The following is a 19,562-nucleotide window of genomic DNA, read 5'->3' on the forward strand; positions in this document are numbered from 1 at the left end:
ATATACAGGCGGCAACCATCTATGAAGAAGGCATACAAAAACTTGTGCCCCGCTATGACAAGTGCCTACAAAATTTCGGAAGCTATGTAGAAAAGTAGTTTAACAGTTGTAGATTTTTGTACAGTAAATATTTTTTCTGTATATGTACACGTTTGTTTTATATAACCAAACGGATCTTACTTTGTGGACAAACCTCGTATTTGGCACGGTGCCCCACTATAGACTGTTAAAGGTACAAGCATATGGAATAGTTTCCCAGATATGTGAGTGGCTCCAAGACTTCTAAAGTAATAGAATTCAGTACATTGTCCTGGACAGTGAGTGTTACTCAGGGACAAAGGTGTCATCAGGAGTGCCGCAGGGGAGTGTTACTCAGGATGTAGGATGGGGTGAGTAAATGTCTGCAACTTTTTGCTGATGGCACTGTAGTACGCGGTAAAATATCGCCGTTGAGGGAGTGTAGAAGGATATCGGATGACTAAGACAGAATTTCTAGTTGGTGTGATGACTGGCAGCTTGCTCTAAATGTAGAAGAATATAAGTTAATACAGATGAGTAGGGAGAACAATGCTGTAACTTTTGGACATGGTATTAGTGGTATGCTGCTTGACACAGTGACACTGATTAAATGTATAAGCATAATGTTGCACAGTGATGTGAAGTTGTATGAGAATGTAAGGACAGTAGAAAGGAAAGCAAATAGTCAAACATTGTTGAGAAAATTTAGAGAACCGGCATTTCCAGGTGACTGCAGACTGATCCTACTACTTCCAACACACATTTCACGTGAGGACCATGAGACAAAACAGAGAAATTAGAGCTCATGCAGAGGCAAATAGCCTGTCATTTTTTCCCTTGTACTGTTTGCAAATGGAACAGGACAGGAAATTACTAACAGTGGTACGAGGTACCCCCTGCCATGTGCCCATATAGGGGCTGGCAGGATATGTATGTAGATGTAGATTTATATGGGGTGTAAATTTTACATTATTTAGAACATATTACATTATTTGAATATAATAGAGGGAAATATTCCACGTGGGAAAAATATATCTAAAAACAAAGATGATGTAACTTACCAAACGAAAGCGCTGGCATGTTGATAGACACACAAACAAACACAAACACACACACAAAATTCAAGCTTTCGCAACCAACGGTTGCTTCATCAGGAAAGAGGGAAGGAGAGGGAAAGACGAAAGGATGTAGGTTTTAAGGGAGAGGGTAAGGAGTCATTCCAATCCTGGGAGCGGAAAGACTTACCTGGTGGGTAACGGGAAGAGAGGATATACTGAAAGGCAAGTTCCAGTATATCCCTTCAGTATATCCTCTCTTCCCATTACCCACCAGGCCTCAACCTCTGCTAATTTCAAGTTGCCGCCACTCATACCTCACCTGTCATTCAACAACATCTTTGCCTCTGTACTTCCGCCTCAACTGACATCTTTGCCCAAACTCTTTGCCTTTACAAATGTCTGCTTGTATCTGAGGATGGATGTGTGTGTGTGTGTGTGTGTGTGTGTGTGTGTGTGTGTGTGTGTGTGTAAGTTGCCGCCACTCGTGTGTGTGTGTGTGTGTGTGTGTGTGTGTGTGTGTGTAAGTTGCCGCCACTCATACCTCACCTGTCATTCAACAACATCTTTGCCTCTGTACTTCCGCCTCAACTGACATCTCTGCCCAAACTCTTTGCCTTTACAAATGTCTGCTTGTATCTGTGTGTGTGTGTGTGTGTGTGTGTGTGTGTGTGTGTGTATATATATACTGTCCTTTTTTCCCCCTAAGGTCAGTCTTTCCGCTCCCAGGACTGGAATGACTCCTTACCCTCTCCCTTAAAACCCACATCCTTTCGTCTTTCCCTCTCCTTCCCTCTTTCCTGGAAGCAACTGTTGGTTGCGAAAGCTTGAATTTTGTGTGTATGTTTGTATGTCATCAACATGCCAGCGCTTTCGTTTGGTAAGTTACATCATCTTTGTTTTTAGATATATTGTATTATTTTTTATTCATATGATAAAAATTATTCTGGTTATTATCTAGAATATTTAAGTTCTACACTAATTTCTGTAAATGGTTTTCTGTACATAGTACATGCACCTTCGGTTCCTAGAAGCCGAGTTCATCAGGCTCCCTTATACTATAGAAGCAAACACAGTACGTTTGCCTTACAAGATAGTGTGTATACAGTACTATACAGCTGGTACTACAGTGTTTCCTGACAAACTTCTATTTAAGAAAAAAGTGGTTTATGTCAACTTGAGCACAGATGTTATGCATTATGTGGTTGTCTTTGTTGATATTTAGATGTTTTCAATTTGTGCAGCTCATTAACACTCTCTTCACCCGAAGAGGGTGATGAACTGAAAATAGTTGTCAACTATGGCAATTTGTGATCCGAGGCTGGGATAATGAACTTTTTGAAGACTTCTTAGATTGGTGTCGTCTACCAGTGACAATGTCACATGCAATTTAATTGCATCCCTAACTAACAATATATGGTCAGTTATTATCAAGTATGCAAAGGAAAATAATTTATACTGCGGCATACTTTTCTTTGCACTTAGTAGTTAGAAGAAAACATGGTCGTAAAAACCAAAACAAAGCCACTGCTCTCTCATATTTAAATTACTGATGTTTGCGAAAATTTAAGTATTCACGTGAGCACATTTCATTATATTCTTAAAAAGAAATGACTGCAGACAAAAGAACATTTCCTATATTAATAGTGAAATTTATAAACATTGCCTAAAAATGAAGTCCATCGAAGAGACCAGAAAATTACTTGTAGTAAAAAAGACAGTCAGGGAAGAGCACAGTTTGTTCCCATTTCCTTATAACTGTTTTCCATACAAAATCAATACAGAAAGGGAAAACTCTTTCAGTAAAAGGCATTAAGGACCAATACAAAACAGTTAACAAAAAAAGGGAACATCACTGTAACATGATTAGCATTTTCTGATACTCTTAAGTTATTATCGGAGGACATTGCACTGCCTATCACACAAATTAATACAGCTTTCAAGCAGCCACCACTAAAAACTGACCACCAGATATTGTTTGGGAAGAGACAGAATGAAAATTAATAATGAAACAGAAGCAGTATACTGCTGCTCTTACTTACCAAAGTAAACTTAGCTTGGCATACAATGAGGTGGTGTATCTTTTAATAGTAATTTTTTTAAAATCATGCATCCAAATTTGTCATATTTACTCAAGGAAAACTCATTCAATTATGATCAAACTACTGCATATAAAAAGGGACGTGAAGACTGATTCTACTTGCTCCACTTTTACCACCAGTGAAGATGAATGGCATACATTCAAAAAGCTAGAATGTAAACTCAAACTTGGCACATTTACAACACCATGGATTTCGTTCATTACTTTGTAAACAGTTTGTTTTCCTACTTTACATACACAAAAATGACAAGAAATACAATCTACAAGCCACAGTACATTGTGGAATACATAATGAGAGAGGGAAAGACAACTGCCCACATGCCCATGTATGCATCTTAGTGTCACTCGTCGTATTTTCATTACATCTACATCAGGTGGTTGCAAAACTGCTGCACAGTCTTCCTTGAATAAAAGTTCTATGTTTATCAGACAAGGTTTTATGAGAACATCACCACCCTTCTCCCACAGTTCACCTAGCATCTGTATTACTCTTTCATACGGGTTATATACAACTTTTGCACTCCTAAAAGCACACCTTCCAGCGTGTCTGCTTGCTCACATGCTTGATGAGGACTCCAAATACTAGTGCAGTGCTCTAAAGAGGTGGTCACACTGGTGCCATCTGCACAGTCTCCTTTCCAGATGTACCGCACTTTGCCAGACTCCTTCCAATCAAATCGAGTCTTTCATTCACCTTCGCTAATACCGACTTTACATGTTCATTCCACTTTGTATCACTTCCTAGCAAATTACCCTCAATTATTTGAACAAAGGGGCTAGTGTAGATGAGTTCTGGTACTGCGGCAGTGAAATAATTGTTTATTGCCATTTGCAGAGAGAGATGAAATGCAGACTGGCAATAGCAAGAAAAGTATTTCTGAAAAAGAGAAATTTGATATCGTCTAATATAAATGTAAGTGTTAGACAGTCTTTTATGAAGGCATTTAGTTTTCAGTGTAGCCCCATTGAAAAGTGAAAGGAAACAAAAATTGGTTCAGATGAGGACAGAATGTAAGCTTTTGAAATGCAGGGCTACAAGGAATGTTGAAGATCAGATGGGTGGACCGAACAACTGATGATGAAGTACTGAATAAAACTGAGTAAAAAAGAAATCTGTGGTACTACCTGACTGAGTATGCCCAGCTAACCGATCTGTTTTTTTAGAGGCATCGAGGTACTGCCGATTTGGTAATGACAGGAAGGATGCGGGGGTAACAATTGTAGAGAGACCCCAAGGCTTAAATAGATGTAGCTTGCAATTGTTCTGCATGCATCAAGAGGCTTGCACAGGATACTCTGGTGTGGAGAGCTGAATCAAACCAATCTTTGGATTGAAGACCAGAATGACGGTGATGACAACAATGTGATGTGTGGTGTCCTCCAGTTCTTTGCAACTAATCTAGTAATAAGGTACTAACAGATTCTCTCTGTTTGTTATAGGCATTATCTTACATTTAGATACTTTTGGATTATAGGAGACCTCTCACTGAAAAACAGAAGCATTGAGTTGTCGATAGCACACACAAAAAAGAAATCTTACCAGCATATGGTGGTGCTGGCACCACGTAGGGACAAGTGTGAGTGTGTGTGTGTGTGTGTGTGTGTGTGTGTGTGTGTGTTTGTGTGGGTGTGTCACTTCTGACTTTCGATGAGTGCTCTCCTTTTATCCAAAAGTATCTACATTCTGCTAGAACTTTTCTACAAAGAGATCTATCATTCATTACACCAAGTCTTTCTGCATTCCCTTACAACTGACCAACAACAATACCTTTCTGTAACCAACGCATCATCAGCAAAGTGCTGCTGATTTGATGTGATAAACTGTTTACGAATATTAACACATCCTCTTCTATTACTCTTCCTCAAGGACACTTGACATGACTTTCATGGAACAATACTTGTCCATTGTAATGTGCTGGGCTTTTTAATAAAATATTCATTGAGGCAATCACATGCCTGCAAAGAGATTCTGTGTGGCTGGATCTCGGCTGTTAGTTGATAGTGCAGTATGGTGTCAAATGGCGGGAATCCAGTAATGTGGAACCTATCTAATCAGCCACACATACTGGTTGTAGGACACTGTGTGTGAGAAAAGTGGGCTGTACCTTTTCTAACGCTCTGGCAGTTCCTTATATGTAACCTATCTTTGAAAGCAGAGGACACATTGATCATGGGTTGCATTACAGTTTAATTTTAAGCACTTTCTGTACAGTCGCAAAAAGTAAGGCGGAACATGCAGAATTTTACAATAGATTCATATAAAAGACCATACAATTTTATAAGTAAACTGGTCCAAACAATTAAAAATTTATTTTGTCCCTTACCTGAAGAGAATCAACACTCAGCTTTCCCTTAAATTCATCATTCAACTTCAGAACGCGGTCATAGACATCCACAGCTTTCAGCCATGTATTACAAATTATGAATATGGCAGCCAGGCCTGTAAAAAACTTTAAATCATTAAAAGTACAGTTCTTAAACAAGAACATTTAAATTGAAAATGAACTATACTACAAAACAGGAAATAAAATATGCCACAGTACAATGTTCCAACAAAGTTGACATTGAAACTTCCTGGCAGATTAAAACTGTTTGCCATATCAGGACTCTAACGTGGGACCTTTGCCTTCCACAGGCAAGTGTTCTACCATCTGAGCTACCTGAGCATGACTCATGATCCATCCTCACAGTGTTACTTTCAACAGTACTTCACCCTCTGTCTTCCAAACTTCACCTTCCAGTAGTGTTAGTCCTACAAGTCACACAGGAGAACTGTGAAGTTCACAAGGCATGAGATGAAAAACTTGCAGATGTAAAACAGTGAGGATGGGTCACAAGTTGTGCTCGGGTACCTCAGGCAATAGAGCACGTGTGTGTGAAAGGCAGAAGTCCTAGATCTGAGTCCTGGTCCAGCATGCAATTTTAATGTACCAGGAAGTTTCATTGCAGTGCAGACTGAAAAATTCATTCTGGAAGACTGACACCTTTAGAGATAAAAAGCACAAACTTGGATGGGGAAAGGGGGGAAGAAAATCGCCCAGACTACTTGTTCCAACTGATTTCGGAAACTATGTAAAACAAATCAGGTTGGCAAAACTGAAATTCTGAAACCTGCTACTCTGAAATATGAGCTCAGTGCCATAACATTTTACTATCACCTTTCTGACTGGTAGGTGTTGAAAGAAATAAGGCAAATATAACTTTCTTCACAACACAGAAATGGAATTAGATGGACCATTTTCATACAGCATGGTATCATTCAACAAATTCATAGTAACGGTCGATCTAGGTACAAAGAAAAGTGTGTAATACTTAAAAGTACAAAGCAGATGCCACACGAAAGACAGCAGGATTAAAAAGAACAAACTAACATGATCAAAAAAGACACACAGTGTATAAACTGGGAGGGGGAAACTCTGACCCTCAGTCGGTGTGTGGAGGAACTACAGAGCATATGGTTAGAGATATTGTGAAAGGTTGAATAGAAAAGATATTGTGCCATGGAGGGTGGGTTATGGGAGACATCACATCACCTTTTGACACTCTCCTAATAGATGGCAGACTCAGGTGTGTCACAAATGACGCAATCTGAGCCAGTGTTCAAGAGTCGCACTGACTCTGTGCAGTGTACGCTAATAGAGGCTCACAGAGCTTCCATCAGGAAGCGGAGGGTGCAGGGTTTTATTACAGTGGGAGCTCTGTATGCAGTAGTTGCCCACATTTCAGTGTGAAACACTGCATCATCCACTGCCTTAGCAGCCAGGGTAAATATATCTGTCCTGACACCTGCTTCCTGCATTCATAAACATTAATCTTCAGAGCTGTCTCCACTTTTTGCAATTAGTTAATTAACTATGTTCACCTGCAGACTGCCCCTGCCATCCTAACATCTAATACCCAAGAATCACTTTCAAATAAATAGGGCTGTAATTATCATTTCACAAAACTAGTCCAATCAGAAATAAATAAACTGACACTGTGTCAGGAGTATGGCCTGAAGTAATGGAACTGTTGAATATTATCAGCTACATACAAACTACAATATCTTTACAGAACTATATATGCCTCTGCAAAATTCTGATGGGCTCATATTTCCATCAACTATTCACTATATGGTATAAATGGCAATGGAAATAAATGATAGAATGTTAAAAATTTTGAAGTGAAAGTAATGACTCACCGAATAGTAGAGACAGGCATGTAAACAAGATTAAAATCTTTGTAGACTTGATTGCGTGTGTGCGAATGTGTGTGACAGAGAGAGAGAGAGAGAGAGAGAGAGAGAGAGAGAGAGAGAGAGAGAGAGAGAGCTCACGCATATGCCAATTTACAGTCTTGTTTAATATTCAGTGAGTTACAAACCATTGAGCCATTAATTACACCAGCAGTTGGGCATATTCCGTTTGAGAGCTGCAGGTGCTCTGCAAAAAAGCACTGTTCGAATAAGTCAAGGTCACTATTAAAGACCGTGCTTGAGAACTCTCTGGGGCAATCAAGACTGTGGTTATTAGCACTTTCATTGAAACATTGTGAGATAAATATGGTTAAAATATTTAAAACAGGAACACTGGTACAATGAAATCTTGTAACTAATGGTATAAATGTTACCATTAAAATGCAAGTGTATTAACACAACAAATACTATCAATTTAGGGTGCAAACAGCACACACATCCTTAAAAAGCAGAGCATAATCTTCATACTGTAAGATAATACGTAAAATAAGGGAAGGTACACACACACACACACACACACACACACACACACACACACACACACACACACACACTTCTGCAGCCGAGATGAGACTGATTACTGATTATTGTTTATTGAGACTATTGAAATCAATATCCTGGCCTGATGAAGGACGGGAGACAGTAGAGAAGAATGCACAAGACAAGGAGGGGGTATGGGGGTAGAGTGAGCTAGATCTTTTGACAGATGACTCAGTGGCTGGACAACAAGATGAAGCGATAGGGCACATAAGAGGAATAGCGATGTGGAAATAGGAGAAGGTAAGGGAGAAAATAGGAGAGGAAGGTGAAGAGGGAGAGGGAGGGGAGGAAAAGGGGGGGGGGAGAATGTTGACATGGAGAGGAGGGGGGGAGGTAGGGGAGAGAAAGAGTGATGGAAGAAGGCAGTTCAAGTACATGATCTGGATGGGGAAGCGATGGCGAGCACGGAAGAGGTGTGGCAGTGGGGAACAGGTTAGCAGACGTTTAGGCCAATGGGATTGTGAAACTGTATGCAACGCTGGAGAGACAATTCCAGCCTGCGTAGTTCAGATATAGCTATGCTGGAATGAAGTATCCACATGGACTGTGAAGTAAAGCGGTTGTTGAAGTCATTTATGTTGTGGTGTGCAGCTTGTTCGGCAACTGCATGGTCTAGTTAGTGGTTTGCCACAGTTAGATGGCTGCCATTCGTATGAATAGAAACTTTGTTACATGTCATGCCTACAGAAAATTCTATACAGTAATTGCAGCAGAGCCGATAGATAGCTTGGCCCCATTTTTTATTGGGTCGGAAATGCAGTAGGAGCTGGTGAGTGAGTGGTTGTATGGGGCACATCTTACACCTGGGCCAATCACAAGGGCACCCATGGGGTGCAGGATGGGGAACAGGGCTATCATAAGGATGGACTAGGATATTCTGTAGTTTGTGTGGGCAGTGGAACACTATTTTGGATGATTTGGGTAGGAGTTCGTCATATCCCAGGGCACAATGAGAGGCAGTCAAGGCCCTGGTGAAGGATGTGGTTGACATTTTCAAGGCCAGGTTGATACTGGGTGATCAGAGGAGTGCTGGTCGGTGGCTGGTTAACAGGTTTACTGGTGTCAGAGGAAGAAATAGATATGTTTATGGATGATCTGGACAGGATACTATTCGTCAATAAAGGATCTGGTACGGTTATCAGTATATTTCAGCAACTCCTGCTTTCCACTGCAGATGCAATGTCCATGGGTGGCAAGGTGATGGGCTTGATATGAACAGAGATATTTGTCAAGCCATCTGACTGGCATTTAGGAAGGTGGCTTTTTGAGTTGAGTGGGATCAGATGAATTGGATTTGTGAGTACATATTGAGATTATGGAGGAAAGAACAAGGCCACATCACGAAAATGTCATCAGTGGATCTGAAACAAACAAGGGGTTTTAGGTGTTGACCGAAAAGGAAGGATTTCTCCAGATGGACCAATAGTAAGTTGGCATAGGATGGTGCCATCCAAGTGCCCATGGCAGTACCACAAATTTGTTTACAGATCTGACCTTCAAAAGTGAAATAATTGTGGCCAGAATGTGGCTGGCTTAGAAGATTAGGAAAGAGGTGTGGTATCAGGAGGACACTGGAAAAGGTAGTGTTCTATGGCTGCAAGGCCACGAGCATAGGAGATGTAGGTGTACAACGACGTTGCTTCAATGTGATCAACAAGTAGGTATAAGGTAGCAGTGCAAGGGGTTTGCTGGTGTGAGGAGTGAGATGGATTCGGGTGTCAAGTTTTGGAAGGGACCTAAGCCTTGCGGAGTTGCTGGAGATTAGGTTTGACGTCTGGGATGCGACACTGTCATAATGTTTATACGGAGTGGTGTCAGAAAGTTGGCAGAGACTGTCAGCTACATAGTAACTATGATTCCTGACCACTATGGTGGAATCATTGTTTGCACCATGTACCCCACTGACAATAGGCAACCAAAACTCCATATAGCACTTTTTAAAACAACATTCCAACCTCCTTTGAACAGTGATTCTTCTCCTGTCACCCAGTAATTCCCTGGTAATCATTCACGAATTCTTCACTTAACCATGTTTCACCTTTCATTCCTAAATTCCTCTCTAGTGAGTCCAACACCACTCCTATGAAACACAAAGCTACATGTAATTAGAAAACAAATCCAGACCTTATTGTCCTTATCGCAGACAAAGGCTCCACCACTGTGGTCATGAATTGTAATGACTATGTAGCTTAGGGTCTCTTCCTACTTTCTGACTTCTCTGAATACAAATCTTACGACCATGATTCCATCCCAGAAGTGCAATATCACCTTTGTCTAGTCCTTAGATCCACCTCAAAACTCAAAATCATACCCACATCACCAAAAGTAGTGTTCTGCCGCCCACCCAACTTGCAGAAATCCTCATCCATCTCTATCCAATTCCTGCTCCCAATCCTACAGCCATCGGTCACTCCCTTGAGGTTGGCCTGGGTGCAAGTCCTGACCCATAAATCCACCCACCACCACCTATAGCAGTTTAGTCACCAGCATTATTTAGCCAATAAAAGGTAGGGCCATGTGTGAAAGCAGCCATGTTATATATCAGCTATGCTGCAATTACTGTACAACATTCTATTTGGACAAGTCTACCATCTACTAACATGAATGGCTACAGCCAAACTGTGGCAAATTGCAAATGTGAGCATATAGTTGCCTAACATGCTGCATGCCACAACACTAATGACTAACAGCTGCTTCACCACACAGACCATTTGGATACTACCTTCCAGCACAAGTTCCTCTATCTACACGAGTGGGAATTCTCTCTGCAGCATATCCTGTTTCCCTTTGCCTCACTTTGTCTTTTAACTTTGCTCTTCTGCCCACACCACTCCTTCCCTGTCCAGACTGTATACTGCCTTCCTCCACCACTCTCTCTTAACCCCATATGAGCATTCATTCTCTCTCTCCCATCCCCCATTTTTTCCTTCCCTCCCAGTCTCCCTCTCACATCCACCTTCCTCTCTTTTCCTATCCTCCCACTCTCTACCTCTTGTAAGCTCTATCCTCTCGTCTTGTATAGCTGCTGAGTCAACTGTCAGAATATCTGTCTCACTCAATCCTGCTACCTCCTCCTTGTCTCGTGTATCCTTCCCTATAGCCTCCCCTTCTCCACAAGCTCAGGAAACTGCTTTCAATAACCAGACTCATTACAACTGTAGAAAAAGAGCAAGAGCTCGAAGGCTAGAGTGAATATTTTTCTGTTACATGTTTTTATGCTCCACACATCAGTCCACTAAAGTGCATGGTTCTCTTTCCCTTATTTCACATATTGTTCCATCCAGGAATTTCCAATTGTTATATTCTAAGATAAAACAGAAGGCAGATCCACTGAAACAGAACTTACGAAAATACACATCACATTGCCTTAAAGTGTAGCATTCAGCCATCAGTGTGAAATGCATACCCCACATTGGTGGCTAGAGATAGAACCTCTCTTTGGAGTGGTTAAAAACAATAATATCAAGGCTGGGTTGTCGGTTTCACAAATTGCAGTCCTCTGTTCCTCCAACAATTGTTATTCCTACTGATGCAGAGTCTGCAGTCACCTTTCCCTAGACATTCACCTCATCCATGGACGACTATATTTTCGATGCAGAACCTGTTTCAGATTCATATGATGAGTTTGTGGATACTGTGAAATACTGTTCATACATTTCAATTCCCTGAGGTTGTAGAACACAGTATACAGGGTGTTACAAAAAGGTACGGCCAAACTTTCAGGCAACATTCCTCACACACAAAATATGAAAAGATGTTATGTGGACATGTGTCTGGAAACGCTTAATTTCCATGTTAGAGCTCATTTTAGTTTCTTCCACCTACGTTCATTGGAGCACGTTATCATGATTTCATATGGGATACTCTACCTGTGCCGCTAGAACATGTGCCTTTACAAGTACGACACAACATTGTCATACACGATGGAGCTCCTGCACATTTCAGTCGAAGTGTTGGTACGCTTCTCAACAACAGATTCGGTGACCGATGGATTGGTAGAGGCGGACCAATTCTATGGCCTCCACGCTCTCCTGACCTCAACCCTGTTGACTTTCATTTATGGGGGCATTTGAAAGCTCTTGTCTACACAACCCTGGTACCAAATGTAGAGACTCTTCGTGCTCGTATTGTGGACGGCTGTGATACAATATGCCATTCTCCAGGGCTGCATCAGCGCATCAGGGATTCCATGCGACGGAGGGTAGATGCATGTATCCTCGCTAACGGAGGACATTTTGAACATTTCCTGTAACAAAGTGTTTGAAGTCATGCTGGTACGTTCTGTTGCTGTGTGTTTCCATTTCATGATTACTGTAATTTGAAGAGAAGTAATAAAATGAGCTCTAACATGGAAAGTAAGCATTTCCGGACACATGTCCACATAACATATTTTCTTTCTTTGTGTGTGAGGAATGTTTCCTGAACGGTTTGGCCGTACCTTTTTGTAAAACCCTGTATAAAAGCCTATCATCAGACTTTGAGGTGCTACTGAGGGACTATCTCAATCGTCATAATGAAAACCCTTTCAGTGATGTAACACTGCAAGCTGTACATAAATAGCCAACAGCATTATCTGAAGACAAACAAGATGTGTGGATAATAATGAGGGGAAAAGTGGATCTTAGCAAGAATAGCTAGAAATCCTAGAGACTTGTTAAGAGATTCGGTAGCAATTTAACAACTTTTATAGAGCCTGCAAATGTTCAAATGTTCCTGCCAATCAGCAAGCCCACTAGCTCCGAATGAATGCCAACCAGAAAATAAGAACTGAAAAGATAAAATGTTTTGGAAAGAACATGAGAGAATAGATCCTTGAACTCTGCAACAGCCTCAGAACATGTCATATTCCCATAATCTGGTGGAAATTACATGTGATATCCATTCTGAAGCCTTGTATGCCACCAACAGATGTTCAAAACTATAGACCATTGTCTCATGTACATAAAATCTTTTAGAGAATCTCTTACAGCACATGATGAAACCAGCATTAATTCATGAACAATCTGATTTCACACGTGGAAAGATTTTTATACCTCAGATTCTTAATGTAAGGCAATACATAGAGGGGGGGTTGAAACAAACAATATTACAGGCATAGCTTTCATCTGAAGACATTACTATCCTCAGTGAATGTACAGAAGATTTACAGACTCTGCTAGTTGCAATGGACAGTCTTGGATCGAGAGTGAATTGGAAAAAAACAAAGGTAATGAGAAATATTAGAACTGAGAATAACATGAAACTTAAAATCAATTTGATGATCACAAAGTAGACTAAGTTAAGGAATTCTGCTACCATGGAAGCAAAATAACACATGACGGATGAAGCAAGGAGAACATAAAAAGCAGACTAGCACAGGCAAAAAGAGCACTCCCAGCCAAGAAAATTCACTATTATCAAACATAGGCCTTAATTTGAGATAGAAATTTCTGAGCATGTTGTGCGTTTGGAGCACAGCACTGTATGGCAGTGAATCATGGACTGCGAGAATACTGGAACAGAAGAGAGATGTGGCGCTATAGAAGAGTGTTGAAAATTGGGTGGACTGATAAGGTAAGGAATGAGGTGGTTCTCCGCAGCATTTGTGAAGAAAGGAACATACGGGAAACATTTACAAGAAGAAGGTATAGGATGATAGGACACCTGTTAAGACAGCAGGGAATGAATTCCATGGTACTAGAGGGAGTTTTAGAGGGTAAAAACTGTAAAGAAAGACAGATATTTAAATAAATGCAATGAATAATTGAGGACGTACATTACAAGTGCTACTCTGAGATGAAGAGGTTGGCAAAGGGAAGGAATTCAGGGCATGTCGCATCAAACCAATCAGAAGACTGATTTGGGGGGAGAGGAAGAAAAGCAAAACATCTAGCTTTCATCAACCAGACAACTGCTTATGTCAGTCACCATATATACTGATAAAATATCTGGCTTAAGGATTATGTTATCACCAAATTCATTCCATAATTACTTGGAAACAGAATGTTCTATGTAAATTTTTAGGTACAATGCAGCTGCTCTTTTTAACAGCCATTTCCAGAGCACACCAGGAGTTCTCTTTATGTAGATGTTCTGGCCCTAGCAGCTCTGGCCAAGTTCTTTGAAGAAGTGGAAGTTCACTTAGTATACACCCTGAGGATGATCAGTATTTATTACAATAACAATTAAGTTTACCGAAACCCAGTTAAAACACAACTCTTTGCTTTCCTTCTTAAACACAGGCAGGCACATCATAAATCCAGTCTCTCATCACAAGGAGTACAATTGGATGCTACATCACATCTAAAATATTATTGTGTCACATTCGATCCACCCTCAACTTATAAGTTGCTTTGCCATAACACGAGGCTGAATGTAAAAGCAGGAATTAACATCCAATGGAAAATAATTGGGAGCACATGGGATTTTCAGCCTCAAAGTTCAAGAATGATGCATTATAAGGCAGTTACTCTGTGGAGAATACGCATGTACTCTCTACTACAGGTCTGTCCATGTCAAAGATGTCAGTGAGGCACTAAATAAACATACAGGCTTATTTCTAGATTTTTGAGGCCTGCACTACATGTCAAAGTATATCCTCTAGCAGGTATTACTCCCTCCGACATTGGACAGGTGGTTGCTTCCAGTATGGAAAGAACAAACCTGGCAACCAAGTCTAGCCACCATTCAGAGACCAAGGTCCAGGAAAACCTTTATGAAAACAAGCAAAACCTTGCAAATGACTACATCCAAAGTAAGAATACAAATGCAAAAAGCACAAGCTGTAAACAATCTCCACGACCTGAACTGCCTTAAAATCTCCCTTGTAGCCACCGAGAGAAGCGGACTACATGGCGTAATCTCGGCTGCCTGAACTGTGGACTAGAAAGATTGAGATGTAATTTCCAAAACTGGGGATTTCCGGTCTGTACCAACTGCAACAGCAGAGAAGTGCAAATTGTTGACCACTTGCTATTGTGTCAGCTTTGTCCTGCAACCTACACTGAGCAAGATCTATTTCAAGTATCTCTAAATCACCTTGAGGTTGCTCACTTTGGTCATCCACACTACAATCCTCCATGCACTTACACCTGAGCAAGTTAATTGTGTTGTATAGGTTGTAATTTCTCTTTTCTTTATTTGTATTCAACCTTATGACAAAAGATACTTTCAAGGGAAAAACCCCAAAGAACAGAAGGAAACGAGTCCGAGTCCTCGCACAGTTCAAACCTGGAAATGCAACTTCATAACAACTGGATACCTCATATTGAACAGATAAGCAGCGACTGTTTGCCAAAATTGGTCAACAGGTTCAGTGGAGTGAGAAGATAAATGATGGAAAGATCAAATCTGAAGCTTGAAACAGATCGAAAAACTCCGTGACAGTGCAATTAACTAATTTTTTTGGTGGTCTGAAATCTGTGAAACTTGATACTCACCATTTAATGCAGCAATATACTGACGAAGAAATTCTTCACATTCATTCTTCGTCTTTTTAATTAGTGCTGTCTGTAATTCTTCCAGGGACATTGTTTTCTTGTCTGGTGCAAAATCTTTCACAACTAGGTGATGTGTACAAGCTTTTCTAAGTGAAAGAAGAGGTGATAATAACTGAAAGAAAAGAAATGTAAGTAGACATTTTACATGGAGGGACAAAGAAATTATTAAAAATATGAGTAAGCTTATCTACAAATAAACCTTTTTGTTAATGACTTGTCGTGCACAATACAGTCAGTGCACTTCAAAATAATCACGGGCAACATCAAAAGGAAAGTTCGCCATGGGTTAACAGCAGACGATATGAAAGTCATAGCGCGTGTAGGCAATGTGATGATGTGGGAGGGTAGTGCTCAGAAACTGGAAGAACAGTTACACGCTCGGTAGAGCATACCTGAAGAAGGTGGCATAGAAATAAGCCAAACAAAAAGTGAGGTACTGAAAAAAATCCACCAGGGTCGGGGTAGGGTGGGGGGGATATAAGTTCTAATGGAAAAATTATTGAAGAAGTAGATGCTTTCAAATATCTATGAAGTAAGCTAACCACAAAAGGGTATATATCAAGGAAAAAATTACAGAGAGGAAAGAATTGCTCAAAATTTTATTACTGTGTATGAGACATAATTAGGAATTGGAAAATACCTGCTACAACATAGACCATGATTTACAAATTGTATCATCTATCAATTTTGAACTACGGAGCACAATGTTAGACCTAGACAAAGAAAGATTTGACTAGAGTACAAGTATTGTGAAATGCCCATGTGATTTTTAAAAACCGTACGGAGAGAAATATGCTGAAATGGTTTGGCCATATTAAGACAATGGGAAAAGGAAGACTACTAAGAAGAGCTCTGGAATGGACAGACTGTAGAAGAAGATTAACTGGAAGACAACAAACAAGATGGAGAGACCAGGTGAAGGACAATGTGAATCAAAGAGGACTGCAGTGGGAAGAACTGCTGGGAGAAAATAGCTGATTGGAAGAAGCTTTGTGAATGATCTGCACAAGGAGAAGTTGAAAAATAATGTTATATTTATTGGCATCATATTTATTTACATAATTTGGAAAAAATTAAATAAGCCCAATTAAAACCAACCAATCAATAAAAGAAAAAGTAACACTGTAATCTTGCACTGATGAAAGTTTTTTTTCATCCAGTAACTCTAAAGTTCTCTTCTGAGATATTATTCTGCTGATCCGTTGCTTTATCTATATCCCTTCAGAATTTCTGCATTTCTGAGATCTGTAATTTTAGTTATACATAACAGGCTTTTTGCCATGTTAGCGTTAATTGAGTTCACTATTATCATTCTCGATTAAAAAAAAAAAAAAAAAAAAGAACAACTTAGGATTGTGAAGACAGGCTTACACAGATCTATGTCCACAAGAGCTGTTAGCCTTGTTTGAAAGTATAACCCACTTCATTTCAGTGTTTCATTCACCTCTTCAAGGGTTTCAGAATTTTACCAGTTTCACCATCAAAAGTTTCTTTTCACACAATAATGAAGCCATTTGCAAATTCTTTTAACTAGAGATAAAAATAATAGTTTTATATGCCACTACCATATTTCCAGATACTTTTGCAGGACATATTGTGCCAAAAATGATGCATTTTATAGAGATCTTTGATGGGGTTGCACTGCATTTTTTCACAGCACGTATACAGAATACAAAAGCCACAGGTACAGCATTATAACTATTCCTTAATTATTTACTTTTATGACTCTCTCACAAGGGAATTTCACAATGCCATGCCTGGTTTGGAGTGGTCTGTGGTCATCTTCAGACTGGAGGCATACTCTGCACCTTTGTTTAGTAGATAACAGAACCATAACTGCTCATAGCACGTGACTAGTCTGAAGATGAGTATAGGCTGCTTGAAACTGGTTATGGGATTGTGAAATGCCTGTGTGATTGTGTTGCAAAAGTTATAAAAAATACAACATCATCACTGGTTAATCACAAATTCCACAGACAATGTTAGTTAGCTGCTGCCCTCACATTTACAATATTTTTACACTGGGAAGTATCAAATTTCAATATTTCATAAAACTGCCAATTCAGTGTTATTCCGTTCAAAACCACTAATTTTGCACTATCTTTTACACAAAATTTTTGTGTTTAGTTATAAATGATGAAAATGAGAGGAGTTTACCATTATTCTTAAATAATTTAAATGAATACAAAAAATCCAATTACAGAAGCAACTGGAACAAGAATTTCTTGTTTAGGATATATTTTCTGGTCTAGATGAAGTATAGTAATTGGCAGATATCATCACATGTGGTGCCAACTGTGGGGGGCATACCTTGTCTATAGAGTAATGGATACTGCCTTTTCTAGAGATGTAATCTATTCTAAAAACTTTTCCAATTCTGACAATAACTTTTGCTATTATAAATAAAACTGTGTATTTCTAGGTATTTGTTTGAAAAGTGTGTTGCATATTTTTAAAATTATTTATTCGTTACTTATTCGTTACCTTTCAATTATCTGTTCTGACAGATACATACGTGAACATTAACCCAATCACATCAAATGACGAGTTATAGTCACAGAGTGAAAAGAAGAGAAATTCCTTGACAGTTTTAAAAGTGTGCTGTTGCTCTACATTTAGAAGGCTGTTGAGAGATCTACAATACCCAATGATCACACTAGCAATATGTATTAAATCTGATTTCACAACAACTATATTAAATCTGATTTCACAACAACTAATGGAATATTTAAATACAATGTCACTGAGTTAATAATTTTTTTATGTGATGGGAATTCAGGTACAACCACTCATATACTAATTAGCACGAACTGTGGAAATGGCAATAATTTTCCAGTGGTGTTCTAGCAACATATATTACTCAATTCTATTATGTTTGTAACATCTTTATTCTTTACCATGATGTGAGAGCTTTGTCTGAATTGCAAATCAATCATCTGCCCAAACAATCTGCTGTGTTTCTCCCATACTGGAGTGGATTTTGTTTTGCCCAATTTCTTCATAATTGGCATCTTTTACATCTCTATGACAAAGCACTTTTACTAAAATTAAATGTTGTTGGTAATATAATAGAGGATTTTCCAAATACAATAACTCAACAAAACAAAGTAGTTCATGAATGTTTTTGATTGTTAATGATTAACAAGTGACTGAATATATGGATATGAGATGAAATAAGTGAGTAATGCTTTATTTTCTTTTTTCTTCGTGTTACTACATGTATACGAGCAAAACTGGTAGCTGTATGGACCAAACACAAGAGAGTATTTTGAAGTGCACACTGTAATCAGGCATTTTCCGAAGCTTTCAGAAAGTATGTCTTTCACACTATGAACAACAAGCTTGTTGACCTACCTTAAAATAATTATAACATCTGTCTTTCAAAACACCCATTATAAGAAACTTACCCTGGACAACCTGTGCCTGTCAATGTCTTTTAACTTGATGTTTTTGTCTGCAAATTGATGAACTTTATTCAGGAACTGATGTGAACAGAGAATGTGCTGTATTCTATAGAAATGCTCTTCAATGGGTGCGAAGTGTAGCCAATGAATCTTTTCTGTCTGCTCTGGCACACCAAGCTAGTTTAGGAAGAGGAAATACAATTTAAATGTGTACAATGAAAATTCAATCAAGAAATTTTCAAAATTAAGAGAGGCCGTTACTTACCTCTAGGAGGCACACCTTTCGATACAGCGGACAGAAACATTTCAAATAGAAACTGATACTCCTATCTTTCACAACTACAAAAAATGGAGAAAAATGAACGAGGCAACAGGGAATACAGTTGTACAAAAGATGAGTTGACAGGCATTGCAAAAAGAGCTAAAGAAACCTTCAAAAAAGAGACACGGTTATCTGAATATGAAGATCTCAAATAGCAAGCTAATATTATGCAAAGAAGGGCTAAACATATGAAATAAATTTTCAGACAACATTGTGTAAAGGGAAGAGAAAGTAGATGAAGATGAGAGGGACGATATGGCACTGAAAGCACCGGGAGAAGAAGACATTTCCTCAGAATTATTGAGATCCTTGGGAAAATCAATTGTGACAAAAGTTATTCCACCTACTATGCAAGAAGATAGACGAAATACTCTCTGATTTTATGTAACAAGTAATAATACCATATCCAA

At 39.3% G+C, this 19,562-nt stretch overlaps 1 protein-coding gene across 1 annotated transcript in view; it reads right to left on the reverse strand.

Moving 5' to 3' along the window:
* Window positions 1-19,562, reverse strand: part of LOC126094617 (E3 ubiquitin-protein ligase SHPRH) — a 275,624-nt gene that overhangs the window by 95,274 nt on the left and 160,788 nt on the right. The window contains exons 10-12 of the mRNA XM_049909097.1: window positions 18,834-19,007; window positions 15,367-15,538; window positions 5,499-5,614 (exon numbers count right to left, since the gene is read on the reverse strand). Coding sequence (XP_049765054.1) covers window positions 5,499-5,614; window positions 15,367-15,538; window positions 18,834-19,007 — 462 coding nt within the window. The remainder of the gene's footprint in view (window positions 1-5,498; window positions 5,615-15,366; window positions 15,539-18,833; window positions 19,008-19,562) is intronic.

This window comes from Schistocerca cancellata, chromosome 8 (genome assembly GCF_023864275.1).
Source record: "Schistocerca cancellata isolate TAMUIC-IGC-003103 chromosome 8, iqSchCanc2.1, whole genome shotgun sequence".
NCBI lineage: Eukaryota > Metazoa > Arthropoda > Insecta > Orthoptera > Acrididae > Schistocerca > Schistocerca cancellata.